The sequence below is a fragment of the Onychostoma macrolepis genome, chromosome 03, assembly GCF_012432095.1.
Source record: "Onychostoma macrolepis isolate SWU-2019 chromosome 03, ASM1243209v1, whole genome shotgun sequence".
In the NCBI taxonomy this organism is placed as follows: Eukaryota; Metazoa; Chordata; class Actinopteri; order Cypriniformes; family Cyprinidae; genus Onychostoma; species Onychostoma macrolepis.
Genome location: NC_081157.1, coordinates 22,173,840 through 22,192,753, shown reverse-complemented (window position 1 = coordinate 22,192,753; position 18,914 = coordinate 22,173,840). Strand labels below are relative to the sequence as shown.

The window sequence follows — 18,914 nt, the reverse complement described above, 5'->3', positions numbered from 1 at the left end:
ATAACCGCACCCTGGAGAGGATTGTGAAACAAAACCCATTCAAAAATGTGGGGGAAATTCACAAAGAATGGACTGCAGCTGGAGTCAGTGCTTCAAGAACCACTACGCACAGACGTATGCAAGACATGGGTTTCAGCTGTCGCATTCCTCGTGTCAAGCCACTCTTGAACAACAGACAGCATCAGAAGCGTCTCGCCTGGGCTAAAGACAAAAAGGACTGGACTGCTGCTGAGTGGTCCAAATTTATGTTCTCTGATGAAAGTAAATTTAGCATTTCCTTTGGAAATCAGGGTCCCAGAGTCTGGAGGAAGAGAGGAGAGGCACACAATCCACGTTGCTTGAGGTCCAGTGTAAAGTTTCCACAGTCAGTGATGGTTTGGGGTGCCATGTCATCTGCTGGTGTTGGTCCACTGTGTTTTCTGAGGTCCAAGGTCAATGCAGCCGTATACCAGGAAGTTTTAGAGCACTTCATGCTTCCTGCTGCTGACCAACTTTATGGAGATGCAGATTTCATTTTCCAACAGCAATTGGACCTGCACACAGTGACAAAGCAACCAGTATCTGGTTTAAGGACCATGGTATCCCTGTTCTTAATTGGCCAGAAAACTCGCCTGACCTTAACCGCATAGAAAATCTATGGGGTATTGTGAAGAGGAAGATGCGATTATGCCAGACCCAACAATGCAGAAGAGCTGAAGGCCACTATCAGAGCAACCTGGGCTCTCATAACACCTGAGCAGTGCCACAGACTGATCGACTCCATGCCACACCGCATTGCTGCAAAAATTCAGGCAAAAGGAGCCCCAACTAAGTATTGAGTGCTGTACATGCTCATACTTTTCATGTTCATACTGTTCAGTTGGCCAACATTTCTAAAAATCCTTTCTTTGTATTGGTCTTAAATAATATTCTAATTTTCTGAGATACCGAATTTGGGATTTTCCTTAGTTGTCAGTTATAATCATCAAAATTAAAAGAAATAAACATTTGAAATATATCAGTCTGTGTGTAATGAATGAATATAATATACAAGTTTCACTTTTGAATGGAATTAGTGAAATAAATCAACTTTTGATGATATTCTAATTATATGACCAGCACCTATATATATATATATATATATATATATATATATATATATATATATATAATATTTTCTCTGTATTTTCCTAATGACAATTTTATGATTGGTTTATACAAATAATAAGGCATAGGTAAGGAATAGTTTCTATACTGTAATAAATATTATGTCAATTAGCACTGCATTATTCATATGCTTTATTTATTTATTACCTGGAAAAGGTAGCGATAGCAGGATGCCTTTGTCCATATTGGGATTTCCTTCATGTCATAAGTTATTATTACTTCTACAAGGCCGTTTTGGACTTTCTGCGCGAGAGCGCCCTCCAGCTTCGGGTATGAATGAAACATACACTGCATGAGAGGGTTCAGCGCTCCATAATGTTCACATCGTCTCATTTTGGATATGAATAAATCGTCTGGTCATACATAGACTATCTTCTTTTTTCACCCATGGGTACACAAATCCAAAGCACGGGCACAGAAAAAGTGATTTTACATGCATCTGATTGACAGATAAATCATGGTTGATCTGTTAGTCAGACGCATGTAAAATGTACGCGCTATTATGTCAATGTTGTTGTTAATGTTTAGGTTATTTTAGCTTCGTTAATCTGCACTGTTAAAGAGGGCAATTTTTTCCATTCATCTGAACTGTGTACAAGCATTTTTGACACTTCCATCCATGCAACTGCATCCTTCTATCAACCGAGTTTCTATTTACTTAAACTGCTGAGTGTTCTGGTAATATCAATGGCATGACCCATTTCAGGAGCTGTTAAAATTGCGATTTAAAATTTCTCTAATATACTGAAACATGATGCAGATTCAAAAAACCAACACTGGTGATTGACAGTCAGAGCAAAGCGTGGTTTGAACGCCCCGCCCTAGCTCCCACTGAGCTGAAAGTTTTGATTGGTTTTGCACAGACTTGCCTGTTACTGCCTGAAGCACAGGGCTCCACCCCAACAGTTTGAAAAGTGCCTGTCAAACGCCAGCTCACTCTGTTTCTCCATCGGCACCTTTGTCTTTTTTCTTTCTTTTTTTTTTTTTTTTGGTAGTACTTTGTACCTACTTTTGGTGGAAAATAAATCTAGCGAAGTTGAATACTTTATTTTTATTCTACTCAAGTAAAAGTAAAAGAACCACAATTTAATTAGCCTATACTCAAGAAAGTAGAAAAAATGTAAAAATATACTCAAGTACTGTAACAAAAGTATTTGTAATTAGTTACTTTCCACCTCTGATGATTTTTAAAATTACATATTATTATTAGACTATGAAGACCTTTGGTTACTTTCACATCTCTTATTTTTGCTTCTCATTAGAATTTGAATATTCATAGTTGAAAGGTAACCACTGGCATTTGAAAACTCTTACCAGTGTCTATTACTGAATTTCTGAGTGGTACTAATATTTGTTTTTTCCTCTGTATTCTACCATTTCATACTTTGTATAACTTGTTTGTGTTTTGTGTGTGCTATAAACTCATCCTCATGATTTATCTCTTTGTCCTTCCCCAAACCAAGATTCACCTGCACCTCCCACTGATGCTACAGAATCTGTAGTATCTCCTGTCATAGAGGAGCCTGATCAGACCACAGATGAAGCAGCAGCAGCTCAGCTGAACTTCAGTGATTCTCCCACTGATGCTACAGAACCTGCAGTATCTCCTGTTGTAGAGGAGGCCAATCAGACCAGACATGAAGCAGCAATAGCAGCTCAGCTGAGCTTCCGTGATTCTCCCACTGATGCTACAGAACCTGTAGTATCTCCTGTCATAGAGGAGCCTGATCAGACCACAGATGAAGCAGCGGATGAAGCAGCAGCAGCAGCTCAGCTGAACGTCAGTGATTCTCCCACTGATGCTACAGAACCTGTAGTATCTCCTGCGGTAGAAGTGGCCAATCAGACCAGAGATGAAGCAGCAATAGCAGCTCAGCTGAACTTCAGTGATTCTCCCACTGATGCTTCAGAACCTGCAGTATCTCCTTTTGTAGAGGAGGCTGATCAGGCCTCAGATGAAGCAGCAATAGCAGCTCAGCTGAACGTCAGTGATTCTCCCACTGATGCTACAGAACCTGCAGTATCTCCTGTTGTAGAGGAGGCCAATCAGACCTCAGATGAAGCAGCAGCAGCTCAGCTGAACTTCAGTGATTCTCCCACTGATGCTACAGAACCTGTAGTATATCCTGTTGTAGAGGAGGCCAATCAGACCTCAGATGAAGCAGCAGCAGCTCAGCTGAATTTCAGTGATTCTCCCACTGATGCTACAGAACCTGTAGTATATCCTGTTGTAGAGGAGGTCAATCAGACCTCAGATGAAGCAGCAGCAGCTCAGCTGAACTTCAGTGATTCTCCTGCTGAATGGCAGAATCCTGTTGCTTCTGAAGAGACTGAGAAGACAGGCCAGACGCAGTTAATTAAATTTCTGGAAAATCAGTTTAGTACCATGAACAAGACCCTGAAATCAATTGATTTGTCTTTAAAGAAGCTGGTGGAAAAACAGTCAGAAGACACACTGCCTCAATATATCTGTCTAATTCCTGCTGTTTTTGAAAATCCCCAGATTCACTCCTTAGTCAAGAAGGAGCCAATCACTGAAGGTGGGGGTAGTACTGAGGAAGCAGAACCGTGATCTGAGAGGTTATCAATAAATATATTATTATTAGATTATACAAGTTTGTTTTTAATGTGTATTTAATAGCCAAGACAATTAAAGACATTTTTGATAATCGTTTACTGTTTTTGTCACATATTAAAACAAAATATATTGCAGCATTTTGTTGTTTTAATCATTTGCTGTTCATTGTTCTGTTGTTTTTTTTAATATACATATAAATAAATTGACACGATTATGTAAAAATTTTGAAAATCTTTATATATATATATATATATATATATTTGATAATTATTAATAGCAGTAATAAATTTTGTTTTATGTATTTTTGTGTAGTTTCTTTTTGTCCTGTTTTTGTTGTTGTTGTTGTTGTTGTTTTGTTATGTAAATATTGTTAAGTATAATTGTCTTTGAGGGGCTCATTTGGTATGTAGATATACTTAGATGTCAGATGGACAGGTGAGTAAATTCAACCTTTGTGTTACACCTTGGTTTTCACCTTGGGATTGTTCACCCAAAAATGAGAAGTCATTACTCCCTCAAGTTGTTCCAAACATGTGTGAGTTGGTTTCTTCTGCTAAAAACAAAAGATGATATTATGAAGAATGTTTGCAACCTGTATAACCTGTTAAGTATAACAAACAGGTTGCACTGACGTTCAAAGTATTTGTTTACATATTACTGGAAGACAGTGGCTACCAGCAACTGTTCGATTATCAACATTCTTCAAAATATAATCCGTTTTCAGCAGAAGAAACTAACATGTTTGAAACAACTTGAGGGTAAATGATAACAGACTTTTCTTTTTGGATGAACTTGAACTATCCCGACTCTTTTACTGGGGCACAATCCATGAATAGAAAAAAAGCATGTAATGAAACTTTAGTTTGTTTGAATAATTTAAAACATGAAGGATGATTCAAATAGCCTACCAGCTGAAGCGAAAATATCCCGCGCATCCTTTTCAGTCACGCACGCCCCCCATCTCGTGCTTCTCCTCCTACTTTCTCTTTACTTGGAGTCGGACGATAATTCAGGATTCGCCGCTGTATCCGGAGAGTTTGAGGTAACTACCAAGCTAATACTTATTGCTGTTAAGTAGAATTTGAACGTGTTTAATTCAAGACAACCTGTTTACCAAATGACGCTGACTGGCGATTTCTGTTATCTTGCTGACTTATAAAAGAGTGCTCGAGATCTTTTCTAATATAGTATTGGTTGTTGCGTGTACATTACGTGAATGTTTCGGGTCTTTTTTTTTCTATAGTTTCCCCCCCAAAACAAACAAACAGTCCAAGAAGCAAGTATCTGTGTTCGTTTCTACGTTCACACATAACGTTTGTTTGCATAACTACACATAATTTCTATTGTTTTTCTACTGTGTAAACACGTGCTAGGATCTCGCGTCGTTTGCAGCGTCTAAACGCGTGAACACGTTACAAAAAAACGCTGAGCTCAAGTTAAAAGTTGTTATATTTTTAAAAACGCGCCTCGAGATCCTCCAAGGGTGCATCAAAAGGCTTGAAAAGGGAAAAAACAGGATTCACATGGACTTAGAAAATATGCATATATAAGTAGCATAATACTAAAAGTGTAAACCACAAAATTACTGGAAAAGAGTGGGAACCCGAAGAACATTTTGCTGTTACAATTTATGAAATCCCATTTTAATTATTTTAAATGTGTCTTAACTCCAAGTTGTTTTAGTCTATGGATAGTCCTAGTTTATTTAGATGTTTATGACAGTGAATTGTGTATAAGCAATTTAATAAAAGATATGCATGAATTTACTTGAACTGTATAGCCTACATTCAAATGAATTAATGATATGTATTTTGTTTTCATATGTGTAATCCATTTTGGCTCACTCTCACATATTCAGAGTTCAAGTGATTATACATTATGCATATATTATACATTGCAATATTAAACTTTAACAATACAAAGAGCACAACAACAACAAAAACATTGAATAAATGCTTATTGTGCCACAGGAGATGGATGGAGAATTAATTACCGATTCAGAGCAGGATTGGGCCAGCGCATCTGAATCTGACTGGATGAACGAGATGGGAAATGGGAAAGGAAAACAAGGGGGGAAAAGAAAGATGAATCAACAAAATTGTAGCAAGAAGAAAATAGCCAGAAGTAAAAAATCTAGGCTTCCAGGTAAGCATAAAACGATACCTAGAATGAATATTTTTAACTTTGATTCTTGAAACAGTCAGTGATCCAGTGACAGATTGTTCATGTTTTTATTAAGATTCTAAAACCACGTCAAGACAATTGGCAGCATTGACACCATTTATGAAGTAAGCTGAGGTTCATTAGCAGATCCAGTATAACATAACATTTGCCCCTCATAGACCTGAAGAAGATGAATGCTGAATCAGTTATGAAGCAGACTAAGCCAGAATGTGAACTGAAGGGAAACTGCTCAGAAACTGATTTTAATGAAGATGACAGAAGGGTAATAAAAGAAAAAATGAAAGCGCAAAGATGCTTCAAGCAGAGTAACAACAAGAGGCCATTTTCCCACCAAATATCCAGTTCAAGTAGGCAGACCAGAAATAAAAATGACTCGGGTAACTTATGCTTTAATACTTTAATACCAATAATGTCAAACATCTTCTAGACATTTATGTATTTGCTTATTTATTTTTTTGATCTGAAGAGTAATTTTGAAATATTTTTGTGTGATTGTATCCTGACAAAATATTCTTCTATTCTATGTTTATTTTAGGGCTAGATCTAACAGCTGTCTTTCAAGAAGTCAGAAATAAGAAACAGCTGGCTGTTCGTTGTGGAAAAATGGCAGGTTGTCTGTACAGAATAAAATATGACAATGGTAAGTTTTGCGTGGAAAAAATCACGAATTGTATTTATTTTTCACATTGTGAGACAGAAATTAAATTGCAGATGTAGTTTTTAAAGTCAGATTGAAATGAGATTTAACTAATGTAGAGTGTCACTGAATAAATAAATACACACACTATATGTACTATATGTACAAAAGTATTGGGACTCTTGACCATTACACATTGACTTTAATTACATTATTAAATAGTTTGTCCCCCCTTTGCAGTTATAACAGCTTCAGCTGTATCAGAACAACTTTACTGGGAAGGATTTCCACAAGATTTTTTTTGTTTTTCTGTGGGAATTTTTGCCTATTTATCCAGTAGAGCAATTGTATGGTCAGGCACTGATGTTGGACAAGAAGGCCTGGCCTCACAATTGCCGTTACAGTTCATCCCAAAGGTGGGTTTGAGGTCAGGGGTACAAATGTGTGGGCCATTCAAGTTCTTACGCACCAAACTCATCCATGTCTTTATGGACCTTGCTTTGTGCACTTCGAGTCAAGCCGAGTAAAGCCTGGTTTATACTTGCCGCGTTGGCATGAGGGCTATGTGCACAGCAAAAATTACGTCATCGTGCAGTGGGTGGCCGTGCACATTGAGTGCACGAGGCCCCATTTCGCGTGGCAGTGTGCATGGTATTTTTTGTAACGTTGCGCGCAGCACTGCTTCCGAAGATGCACAACTTCAGGGCGACTCTAACCAAACCGGCACGTCTTCACTGGCATCTTTATGAATCGGAAGAAACATGAAGTGGAACAGAAAAGAGCCTACCTCAAAGTTCCTACTAAGTTGGAAGCATAGCATTGTGAAAAATGTCTTGGTGTGCTGAAGCATTAAGTTTTCACTGGAAATAAGGGGCCTAGGCTAAATCCTGGAAAACAGCCCCATGCTTATGCACAACACTCCTCAGCACATTATCCCTCCTCCACTGAACTTGCAGCTGGGCAAGTAATGTTCTCCTGGTATCCACAAAACCCAGACTCACTCATCAGACTGCCAAACAGAGAAGTGTGATTCCTCACTCTGCAGAACAGGTTTCCTCTGCTCCAGAGTCCAGTGGTGGTGTGCTTTACTCTGTGTCCAACTCTTAGCATTGTACTTGATGATGTGAGGATTGCATGCAGCTGCTCACCCAAGGATATCCATTCCATCAAGCTCCTGCCACAAAGTTTTTCTGCTGATATTAATACTAGTGGAAGTTTGGAACTCTTCAGTTATGGAATCAGCAGAGTGTTGGCGAGTTGTATACACCATGCTCCTCAGCACTTGACAACCCCACTCTATGACTTTACATGGCCTTTGCTTGCACTGAGCTTTTAAGAACCACCCATTTTTTTACAGATGTGTGTAAATGCAGACTGCATGGCTAAGTGCCTAAGTGTCTCTTTCCCTCTGTCCGTTTTACAAACCAGCATTTATTATTTTAAATATGTGCACTCCATTTATATGTTCTGTATAATGTTTCTCTGTCTTCAGGAGAGAAGTGTATTTCATGTAAAGGGAAATGGTTTACACCCGGACAGTTTGAGGAGTTTGGAGGAAAAGGGCATCACAAGAAGTGGAAGGGTAGCATCTATTACAAACCATCAAATGGCCTTCAACAAGTGAAATTACTGAAACTCATACAAGTATGTACACAGCTAGTGTGAAATCTGAGTTTATTTGACATTTTTATGAGCATACGTGAACCTCATCTTATTTAAATTAACTTTCCTTTTTCTCCTAGAATGGGTGTCTTTCAGAGTTTGGACAACTGAGGGAGTCAATTAGACAGGTATTTAGTATATATATATATATATATATATATATATATATATATATATATATATATATATATAAACAAAATAAAAATATTAAAGTTGATTCATAACCCACAGAATACATTTCATTGTTGTGAGGCTAAACTGCAACAAATAAACATAAACGATATTCATTTGTTGCAGTTTAGCCTCACAACAATGAAATGTATTCTGTGGGTTATGAATCAACTTTAATATTTTTATTTTGTTTTTTGGCTTTATAGATTACTTTTGAAAATGATCCATTAAGTTACTAATGCCATGCTGAGATATTTTAAAATCACTACCATTTTACCATAGGTGACACAGACAGATAGAGACGGTGCAAACTCAGTGCAAAATGTAACGAGGAGTGAATTAATCAACTCCTTAAAAGGTTTTCCAGAGTCCTGGAAAAGATTGTTTTCCAAGACTCTGAAAATACCTGTGTGTGGAATTGAAGAGAAAACAATCCAGCCAGGTGAGTTTGAATCAACATTTTAATTTCAGATATATTAGTTAGGGAACTCTGTCTCACTATCACACCATCTAGTGTTTGTCACCTGTTCTTCAGTTCTCTGATCCCCATACTTCCTTGAGGTTTTTTGCACATATTAAGCCAGGTTGCTGAGTCTAGATTGCCAGAGAGCTTTATCTCTCATTGTTAGTGTTTCTGTTTTTTTTTTTATGTGGTTGTCTACATTGACCCTAAAAATGTTTGTGGTTTATGTGTGTTTTCTACCACATACAGACAGTTCTTCAGATGAGTCTGTATCTGTTGCTGAAAGAGTCAAAATGGTGAGATGTTTATTTATTGATCAATTGTAAATTATTATTTTAATTATTATTGCATGTGTATTATCCTATTGTGGAGAGTTGAGTTTAGCGTATGATGTATCACAGTATATTTTTAAGGGATATAAATGGAAATATATAAATTTATATTATTATTATTGACAAGAGGTCATAACTCACATTGACAAATTCTGCTCACATTCTGAGGGAGTCATTATATAAAAATAACTAAATATATAAAATTAATCCAAATAACTAACTTTATCTTTCATTTTCTCCCTCAGTTACTGAAATGTACCCAATTACGGTGCCCACATATCTTCCATTAACAAATTAAGCATTGCTTTAATCTTATCCTTTCTTTTCGGCACAGAACAGGAGAGAATCTGTGGTTTTACATGAAACTGTCAGTAAAAAGATCACAGAACCGGTAGAATCTACTGCTAGTGCTAGAGGTTAGTGAACTCTTTTATTTTCTGTCATGTTATTTCTTTATTTTGAACTTCATGGGTTTGCTATACCATATTTTTATTAGACTATCTTTGGTCACTTTCACATCTCGTGTTTTTGCTTCTCAATAAGAACAGTAACCACTGGCCTTTGAAAACTCTTACAGTGTCTGTTACTGAGTGGTACTAATATTTATTTTTTTCCTTTGGGTTTTAAAATTTCAGACTTTGTCTAATCTCTTATCTTTTTGTCCTTCCCCAAACTAAGATTCATCTACACCTCCCACTGATGCTACAGAACCTGCAGTATCTGCTGTTGTAGAGGAGGCCGATCAGACCAGAGATGAAGCAGCAGCAGCTCAGCTGAACTTCAGTGATTCTCCTGCTGAATGGCAAAACCCTGTTGTTTCTGAAGAGACTGAGAAGACAGGCCAGATGCAGTTATTTGAATTTCTGGCCAACCAGTTTAATACCATCAACAACACCCTGAAATCAATTGATTTGTCTTTGAAGAAGCTGGTGGAAAAACAGTCACAAAACACTCTGCCTCAATACATCAGTCTAACTCCTGCTGTTATTGAAAATCTCCAGATTCACTCCCCAGTCAAGGAGGAGTCATCGTAAAACCATGAAAAATTTACAGTAAACTATAAAAATGTTTTGACTCTGGGTCAGGTTATTAACAGCCAAATGTAACCATAATCACTTTTGATCACTCATAATCAGCTTTGATTATTAACTAGATCTCATTACAATGTATAAAAGATGATAATATCCTGGGACCTTACATAGAGGTTTGGAGGATGGATGGATAGAATATTTCTTATGAGGATTGCTGTACTAACTACTATCTTTCCATTGTTTTTCTCAATATGGGATGCAGGTGGCAGTGTATTATAGCTCTGCTTTTCTGTTACAGACCTTCAATGTCGGTGTCAAGGTACCTTAAAGGTAAAATGTGTCATTTCTGTGATTGCAAAAATAAAATTGTTTTAAACACTCCGAACACCTTTTCTGATCTGCTCTAACAAACATAGCCCGTCTAAACATACGCCATTCGAGTATACAGGTGCATCTCAATAAATTAGAATGTCGTGGAAAAGTTCATTTATTTCAGTAGTTCAACTCAAATTGTGAAACTCGTGTATTAAATAAATTCAATGCACACAGACTGAAGTAGTTTAAGTCTTTGGTTCTTTTAATTGTGATGATTTTGGCTCACATTTAACAAAAACCCAATCGAGTATTCAGACAGACCATGGCATAATTTAAAATATTCAATACTCATTTCCAGTTTCTTTTCTTTTATGCAAAGACAAACAGTCCAAGAAGCAAGTTTCAATTGTGTTTCTGTGTCGTCAGTGTGTTGTTGTGATAGACGTTACTTCTGGAGCACCAGAGCAGAGAATCCAGTCTGATGGCAGGGTTTCATTTAGTTTCTCTTTAGTGTAGTTGTAGTTTCAAGTGCAGCCAGGTTCATTTCTGTGTTTTACAGGTAAGGTCATCTTTTCCTTTTATTATTTATGCCCAGAGATATATTTTATGACATAGTGAATGTTTATGATGAAAGGCATTTGTGCACATGATCCTCTCTTAACAGTTTAACAGGAAAATTGCATGGATTTACCTGAACGGTGTAAACTGGAAGAATCATTCTTTCTGTTGACAAGTGTGTATCTATTTCGGCTCATTCAACCAATTCTGAATATCCACAACTAAATGATGACTGTGCTTTAGATACCGGGAGATGGATGGTAAATCATCCATAGATTCAGGATTTGGAGTGAAATGGAAAAAAAGTAAAGTAAAACAAGGAGGAAAAAGAAAAATTAGGGAACAAGATGGTAAGGAGAAATGAACCTATTACAACAAGAAGAAAAAAGCTAGAAGTAAAAGCAGTCCAGGGTGGAGCATATATTGAAAAAAAAAAAAATCTGTTTTGAGTCTTGAAGCTGTCTGTAAAACAGACAATGTAAGACAATCAAAGTGTTTTATATATATATATAATTCTAAAGACTACATTAAAGCACATCTTTGGCATTTTTATTTAAATAAAGGTGAAGTTTAGGTTAATTTAGCAGAAAATTAAATGTTGACATTTACCTCTCATAGACCTGAAGATGAATGCTGAATTAAATTTTGATCATATCTTGTGAAAAGGGTGTGATGTCTAAAAATCATAAATAAAAAAACCAAGGGAAGAACAGGGAAAATCAGTACAAGTCTGATAGCTTGTAATTCCAGAATCCTTTCCTTTTAAATGTCTAGACCTGGAGGAAATCTTTCAGGAGGCCAGAAATAAGACCCAACTAACTGTCCGTTAAAACTGCTCTTATATACAGAAAAAAGTATGAGAATGGTAGGCTTTGAGATTATGAACATTTTTCTCACATTGTCAGAATGAAACTGAAATGCAAATTTAGTTTTAAAAAAGACAAAGATATGTACTGTTTTAATTATGTGCTCCCTATTCAGATGTTCTTTATGATGTTTCTCTGTCTTAAGGAGAGAAGTGTGTTTCATGTAAAGGGAAATGGTTCACGCCCAGAAAGTTTGAGAAGTTTGGAGGAAAGGGGAATAACAAGAAGTGGAAGAGTAGCATCTTTTACAAGTCATCAAATGGCCGTCAACAAGTGCAAACAGAGAAACTCATACAGGTATGTACTGTGTGCAGATGGTGTAAGGCCTGAATTTTACCTACATTTTACTGGTCCTAATATGATTTAAGTAAATCTAATTATAATGCAACAGTTATTTATCCATCTTAGAACAGTATGGAAATCTGAGGAAGTCATCTAGACAGGTATTTCAACCACTGCAAGCAAATGAGCAAACCCACAAAACAAACAATATTCAAGTGTTTCATATTAAGCATGAAAATATTGATTGTAATCTATTCGGTTCTTGGTTTTATTTTTAAAGATTCATTTTTAACATTAGTATACCGTTAATTAATCAGTATGCAGAATTACTCAGATATGTTCATTTTTTTTATTTATAGGTGACACAGACAGATAGATGTGGTGCAGACTCATCATCTCAGCAAAATGTGACAAGAAGGAAATAGTGTCGTTTGTGAGGTGTGACTCTTTAAGTGGTCTTTGTTCAGTAGAACATATAGGCTATGACTTCTTTACAGTCAAAACATTTAAACATAAAAAAAAAAAAATTACAATTTTGACTTTTCTACCATTAGATTTCACTGCCAGTAAGGAAAACAATCGCAGAAATAATACTGAAATACCTGTGTGTGGAAGTGAAGAGGACACAGTGACGAAGGGAACAATTCAGCAGGGTAGGTTTGTATGAACATTTGCATTGTAAATTCATCCAGACATTTTCTAAGCTAACAATTTCAGTGGCGTTTTTTTTTTTTTTGAAGTATTGTGTACAAAAAGTACAAACGCTCTGCATTCATCAAGTTGTCATATTTACAGCACACAACTGCTAATTTCACCATTGTTGATCTCTGGTTCACATTCACGCCATTTATTGATTACCACCAACCTTTGAATGTTTTCTGACACATAAAGACAATTCTTCAGACGAGTCCATATCTGTTGCTGAAAGAGTCAAACTGGTGAGATTCAGCTGTAATGGGGAAAATGGGTTAAGATACCCCACTGAGCGATGTGCATGCACTTACTGATAAATTGTAATAGAAGACTGAAATATAAGTATTGACATGTAAGGGATTAGGGAATATACACTGCTATTCAGAAGTTTGTGGTCAGTAAGAGTAAGTTTTTTCAAATACTTTTATTCAGCAAGGATGCATTAAACTGATAACTTTACAATCTTACAAAAGATTTCTAATTCAAATAAATGCTGTTCTTTTGAACTGTTCTTTAAATATTTCTGAAGCTTTTTTTTTTTATATAAATTGTTTTTTAAACTTTTCAAAATCCTAAAAGTTTGTTTATTTTAATAGCATTAAAATAAGCAGCATTGATCTGAAACACTTTGTATGCACAGTCACGCAAATGGTTTGCCGGAGCCACATACATCTCTAGACTAGCGCAGGTTAATTCTCACACTATAATAGCGTTTATAGCTCCTAACAGACTGTGTGATTATGAGGAATGATTACCTCAAAATGCAGACAAACAGAAAGCATTACTTAAATCTTATGATTTCTTTTCCCCACAGAACAGGAGGGAACCTATAAATTCAACTGAAACTGTCAGTGAAACGATCACAAAACATATAGGATCTACTGGGAATGATAGAGGTTAGTGAGATCAGTTATTTCCTTCTATCATGATTAATTTCTCCTAATCTGAGACTTATCATTTTTAGAATTGATTGATTTTTATTAGACTATGAAGGATCAGTGTTGAACTATGGGTTGTTTAGAATAGGATGACCATGAAATATTCCTATTTAAGTGAAAGTCCTATTAAATGTTTCACTATCTTTGACTATCTTCCCCATACCAAGATTCACCTGCTCATCCCACCAATGCTACAGAAGCTGCTGTATCTCCTGTCATAGAGGAGCCTGATCAGACCTCAAATGAAGCAGCAACAGAAGCAGCAGCTCAGCTGAACTTCAGTGATTCTCCTGCTGAATGGCAGAATCCTGTTGCTTCTGAAGAGACTGAGAAGGCAGGCCAGATGCAGTTATTTGAATTTCTGGAAAATCAGTTTAATACCATTAACAACACCCTACAATCAATTGATTTGTCTTTGAAGAAGCTGGTGGAAATGCAGTCACAAATCACACTGCCTCAATACATCAGTCTAACTCCTGCTGTTATTGAAAATCCCCAGATTTACTCCCCAGTCAAGGAGGAGCAAATCACTGAAGTTGTAATGACATGATTAAAAATATGAGTGAAAAACTAAGGTCTGAGATTAAAGAAAAATTGAGTGAATACTGATGAGAGAAAGAAGTAGAACTGTGGTCTGAGATGTTATGATTTTAAAAATACATGTAAGGTATATCCATAGATATGTATAGATGCCCCACTCGACCGCTCCAAGCATGTAGATGCCTCCGTCATGTTGTAACAGTCAACTTGACGTCATTCACCATACTATGGGTTCGCAGACCATCGGCCATCTTCGAATATTCATTGATTACTATGGTGAATGACCAAAGCCACTAGAAGGCAAGCCTGCAACCTTTAGCCAAAAAAAGTTTAATGGCTAAAGCTAATGCTGCGGCGCAGGGATGGAGACCAGACGCCGTTTTTTTGAATGGATGTCAATGGAGGAGAGGCTTCACTACGCTGAATAAACAGCTTTTTTTTAAGGAAATAGCTTATCATTTATTGAATCAATAGCCTATCGGCTAATCTAAATAATAGTTTTGGATTGAATTATTTTTAGAATTTAAACAAAAAAAATGACATTTTCTAAAAGAAGTCACTGACACTGGATTCAGCTGACGGCACTTTCCATTCATTCCTATCCTTAAATGCCAATTGAGTGTCGCACAACTCTGACTGGAACTTAGTGACGTCAAAGCTGGAATGTGATTGGTTATCAGGGCACACGTGATCCAAGTTGACCGTTACACTTTCTCCAATAGTAAGTAATACAGACCCTCTAATCTCCTAGTAGTAAGACAATCTCTGGAATGATGTCAAGATGTCACCATTACAATATGGCCCATCTACATATACATATCTACTGTGGGTATATCTACATTAATAATGACAACAAATATAATAGGTTCTATTTAATGTGTAAAAGCTCAAATAAACGGCATGTCACTTAATCATTTAAAGTTACAAACAAAATTACAACATAAAAATAGAGCAGTTTACATTTCAGTTTCATTTCTGTGTCAGTGTGTATCTGAAGCAAATACAGTAGATCAAAATCCCTGTATCTGCACTCTGGTGTAATGAAGGGAGGAGTTTTACTATTGTCTGTTGTTCTCTCATTCCTTCCTGACACATTCCTTTTCTAGTTTCTAGTTTTCTGTTTACCACCTCATATAAGTCAAATTCAGAAATTGTCTTGTAATTTAAAAAGCATTCCTAAAATTAAATTCTGAATGAAGTATATGTTTCTCTTCATATTTTATTTTTGTAAGTGATCAAGTTGAATTCTCAATGCTTTAGGAAGGCACACCTGCTTTAAGGAGCGGAAGGAGATTATGCCATGTTTATATGTAGGCTCTTTCTGTGCATTAGAGAGAGAGAGGAAACAAGGAATAGAAGTAATGAAAGATATGACATGAAATTTTAAATAAATAAAAACAAAAATAAAATGACTTCCAGGTGCCCAGATGACTTACAGGAGCTGAACATGTGCATTGGCTCTCCAGGGCAGGATTTGAGGAAGCCTGACTTAGTCCGTGAACTCAAATCAAGAGGCAGCCTGATCAAGAGTCGTAAATATCAAACATGTTTGATATTTACGACTCTTGATCAGGCTGCCTCTGGCATGATACCCACGATAGTCAATGAGAGTGAGCAAGTGTCACCTACCGGATGTTACGTGCTTCTATAGCTGAAACTTGGCAGCCACAAACATGCCACGAAAGCAGAGTACTGAGAAGGAACATCACCCATATTCATTTTTACACTTTGTTTTTCACTGTGAAACAGAATGAATGCTAGGAGAACCAGCTGACAACGTCGATTGTTCTCCATTTGTTATTGTTCTCTACTCACATTTTATCTCGTGAGTCTCTGTGAGATCATTTGTCACTGTGAAATTGTTCCTACAAATCAACAAGTGCGTGGTCTCGCGGTCTGGTCGAATTGTCTAGTGTGTGCATTGAGAGGAATATAAGGCTGAAAATTGGTTGAAACTGTTTTCATGTCTGTGGTCTCGCATGGTTTTAAAATCGACTAACATTTGAAAATTGACTAGTGTGTGGCCAGCCTTATTTTCAATGGATGCTGGAAACCATACTGGGGCTGGTTCAAAGGACTGTGCACTTGCTATAGTTCCGGGGAGGGTAAAACAGAGGAAAACGGACTAGACTGATTTATGCTTTTCTTGATACAGGCAGCTCAGCAACATTTTGCACGGAGCTACTGATGAGAGAATTGAATGCTCCTGGATAAAAGATTGATATACTTTTGAAAACTATGGGTCAGAAAAAAAATATTTCAGTAACAAAATCTTTGGTCTTGAAGTATCTGCAATGAAGGGAGATGCTTATCTGACTTTACCTGATGTTTACTCTTAAAGAACAATCCCAGTCACCAAAAACAGCATTCCTAAAATGCAAGACATAAAAAGGTGGTCTTACTGGAAGGATGTTGATTTAACCCAAATAGATGTAAATATTGGATTACTTATAGGTGTGAATGCCCCAAAAGCCTTAGAGCTGTGGAGAATAATTAACAGCAAGGGTACAGGAAAATATTCTGTAAAAAAGTCTTGATATGGATGGGATACACCAACAGCTCAAGTCAGTTGAATATCTGTTGGTAACCTGCAGAGCAGCTCGGCAGCATAACCTAAGACTTTGCGGAACAATAATATGAAAAACTGAACTGTCTGTAGAAGATAAGCAATTTATGGATATAGTCTCATCTTCTGCCACTCTAAAAGAAGATCATTACTACTTGAAATTGCCATTTCGTAATGCTAAAGTGAGTATGCCCAATAATAAGCCAGTAGCTCAGCAAAGAGCACAACACCTTTTGAAAAGGTTTCAGAGAGACCAATCATTCTATAATGAACACAAGAACTTCATGAATGGTGTACTTGAAAGAGGATATGCAGAAATTGTGCCTCAGGATGAGCTGGAACCAGTGAGTGGAACATACCACAACATGGACTCTTATCACCCTCAGCCACATCTGGTGGAATGTCTTTGAACAAAGAACTGCAAGGTCTATTTTACCAATACACTCATAGGTGTACTACTTCGGTTTTGTTAAGGTCCAATTGCTTTCATGACAGATATCGAAGCAAGGTTCCACCAAGTGAGGGTGGCAAAGTAGGATGTCAACTTTCTGCACTTTCTTGGGTGCCCAAATTAAAATGTCAGTGAAAATCTTGTTGAGTAAAGAATGCTTGTACACATCTTTGGGGCTGTGTGGATGAGCAATAAAAATGCTCTCTTCTGCGTATGAGGAATATAAAGCTGAGGGTGTGAAGAAACCCTTAGAAATGTGAAAAGTGACATTCACCTGTAGCATCAAAATCAAACCCCATTCAGCAACAAGGCGAGGCATACTGTCCATTGGTTCTCTTTATGATAACTTGGGTTTTGTGGCACCAGTCATTTGTCCTTTCAGTGCAAATTTTGCAAGAACTGTGCAAACTGAAGTTAGGATGGGATGAGCATTCCCCTGCACATGGCTCAATCCTGGTTGAGATGGTTTAATGACTTACCAAATGTTATATGTCTTTAATATAAAACGATGATTCATTCCTAAATTTTGGAGACCCAGCATTGGCAGAATTGCACCATACAAAGCTTGCTTTGGTACTGTGTCTTTGTCGCTATCAAACAGTAAAAGTAAGCATGTTACATTTGTCATAGCAAAGGCCGAGGTAGCACCTCTAAAACAAACAACACCTAGGCTGCTGCTGCTGCTTATTTAGCTGTTCGTCTGGACAAAGTACTGAAAACCACTTTTTGGTCAGACAGCGCAACAGTTTTGAAATACATTGGAAGCACTACAAAGAGATTTAAAACCTTTGTGGCAAACAGAGTCACAGTCCCTTTCAACAGCAGCTCAACTGAGACGCATCAGTTTGAAGAAGAATCCTGTTGATGTACAAGACATCAAGACTCAGGTCTAAAGCTTTGATTACTAGCCCAGAATTTATTTCACAGTCTCAGTCTTAGTGGCCAGTGACCACAACAGTAGATATGAGCCAAACAGCAGACAATGACCCAAAGGTAGAAAATGAGGTCAATGCTTGTGTCATTGTGGTAAAGCAAGCTCAATGTCTCTTTAGGGAAACCCTGTGTAATGCAAACATTTTGTTGAATTTACTCACCTGACCACACCTGTCATCTAAGTATGTCTGCATTCCAGATGAGTCACTTGAAGACAATTATACGTTACAACATTTACATAACAAAATACAAAAGAAAAAAAAAGGTTAGAGAACAAAAATAACCTACACGAAAAAATTACATGAAAAAAAGATATATATAAAACAACAGAATAATGAACAGCAAATGGTTAAAATAACAAAATGCTGCAATATATTTTGATCTAGGTCTTAAAGTGTCACGAATCTGGTTCGCGACCTTCCGTCCGACTGCCACAAGAGGTCGCCTTTCCATCATATTGACTTTCACACCACACAACACAATGGACTGCATTTCCCATCAGCCATCTCACTAATCACACGCTCACCTGATCATTGCACTGATTACACAGCTGAAACCCATTGAACAC

At 37.0% G+C, this 18,914-nt stretch overlaps 3 protein-coding genes across 7 annotated transcripts in view; all 3 read left to right on the top strand.

Moving 5' to 3' along the window:
- The window catches only part of LOC131536291 (mucin-20-like), a 42,900-nt gene extending 38,902 nt beyond the window's left edge, over positions 1 to 3,998 (top strand). For all 3 annotated transcript variants that reach the window (XM_058769117.1, XM_058769116.1, XM_058769118.1), the window contains one exon: positions 2,610 to 3,998. In XM_058769117.1, the coding sequence (XP_058625100.1) occupies positions 2,610 to 3,718 (1,109 nt within the window). In that variant the 3' untranslated portion in view covers positions 3,719 to 3,998. The remainder of the gene's footprint in view (positions 1 to 2,609) is intronic.
- Positions 3,999 to 4,229: 231 nt separating this feature from the next.
- On the top strand, positions 4,230 to 10,585 carry LOC131536295 (uncharacterized). Of its 3 annotated transcripts, XM_058769127.1 has the most exons (10): positions 4,281 to 4,766; positions 5,695 to 5,869; positions 6,067 to 6,285; positions 6,444 to 6,548; positions 8,038 to 8,189; positions 8,288 to 8,335; positions 8,661 to 8,820; positions 9,091 to 9,137; positions 9,508 to 9,589; positions 9,852 to 10,585. In XM_058769127.1, the coding sequence occupies exons 1-10, from the start codon at positions 4,608 to 4,610 to the stop codon at positions 10,205 to 10,207; spliced, it is 1,503 nt and encodes a 500-aa protein (XP_058625110.1). In that variant the 5' UTR covers positions 4,281 to 4,607; the 3' UTR covers positions 10,208 to 10,585. The 3 variants fall into 3 exon arrangements, with proteins under 3 accessions (XP_058625111.1, XP_058625112.1, XP_058625110.1); XM_058769128.1 differs by lacking the exon at positions 8,661 to 8,820 and having other exon boundaries at positions 4,230 to 4,766; positions 9,513 to 9,589; XM_058769129.1 differs by lacking the exon at positions 6,067 to 6,285 and having other exon boundaries at positions 4,233 to 4,766.
- Positions 10,421 to 15,516, top strand: LOC131534818 (deformed epidermal autoregulatory factor 1-like). The gene is made up of 8 exons (XM_058767859.1): positions 10,421 to 10,534; positions 10,946 to 11,427; positions 12,089 to 12,240; positions 12,585 to 12,606; positions 12,780 to 12,878; positions 13,117 to 13,163; positions 13,733 to 13,814; positions 14,024 to 15,516. Exons 2-8 carry the CDS (start codon positions 11,331 to 11,333, stop codon positions 14,404 to 14,406), a joined length of 882 nt encoding a protein of 293 aa, XP_058623842.1. The 5' UTR covers positions 10,421 to 10,534; positions 10,946 to 11,330; the 3' UTR covers positions 14,407 to 15,516.
- Positions 15,517 to 18,914: the final 3,398 nt, after the last annotated feature.

What these genes read in the sequence shown, in the direction of transcription:
- LOC131536295 (XM_058769127.1), top strand. Translation starts at nt 4,608, where the DNA reads ATGAAGGATGATTCAAATAGCCTACCAGCTGAAGCGAAAATATCCCGC. An exon ending in TGAGGGAGTCAATTAGACAG is followed by an intron (nt 8,336 to 8,660) that starts GTATTTAGTATA and finishes ATTTTACCATAG; the next exon opens with GTGACACAGACAGATAGAGA. An exon ending in AGAGAAAACAATCCAGCCAG is followed by an intron (nt 8,821 to 9,090) that starts GTGAGTTTGAAT and finishes TACCACATACAG; the next exon opens with ACAGTTCTTCAGATGAGTCT.
- LOC131534818 (XM_058767859.1), top strand. Translation starts at nt 11,331, where the DNA reads ATGGATGGTAAATCATCCATAGATTCAGGATTTGGAGTGAAATGGAAA. An exon ending in AAAAATTAGGGAACAAGATG is followed by an intron (nt 11,428 to 12,088) that starts GTAAGGAGAAAT and finishes CTCTGTCTTAAG; the next exon opens with GAGAGAAGTGTGTTTCATGT. An exon ending in GAAGGGAACAATTCAGCAGG is followed by an intron (nt 12,879 to 13,116) that starts GTAGGTTTGTAT and finishes TGACACATAAAG; the next exon opens with ACAATTCTTCAGACGAGTCC.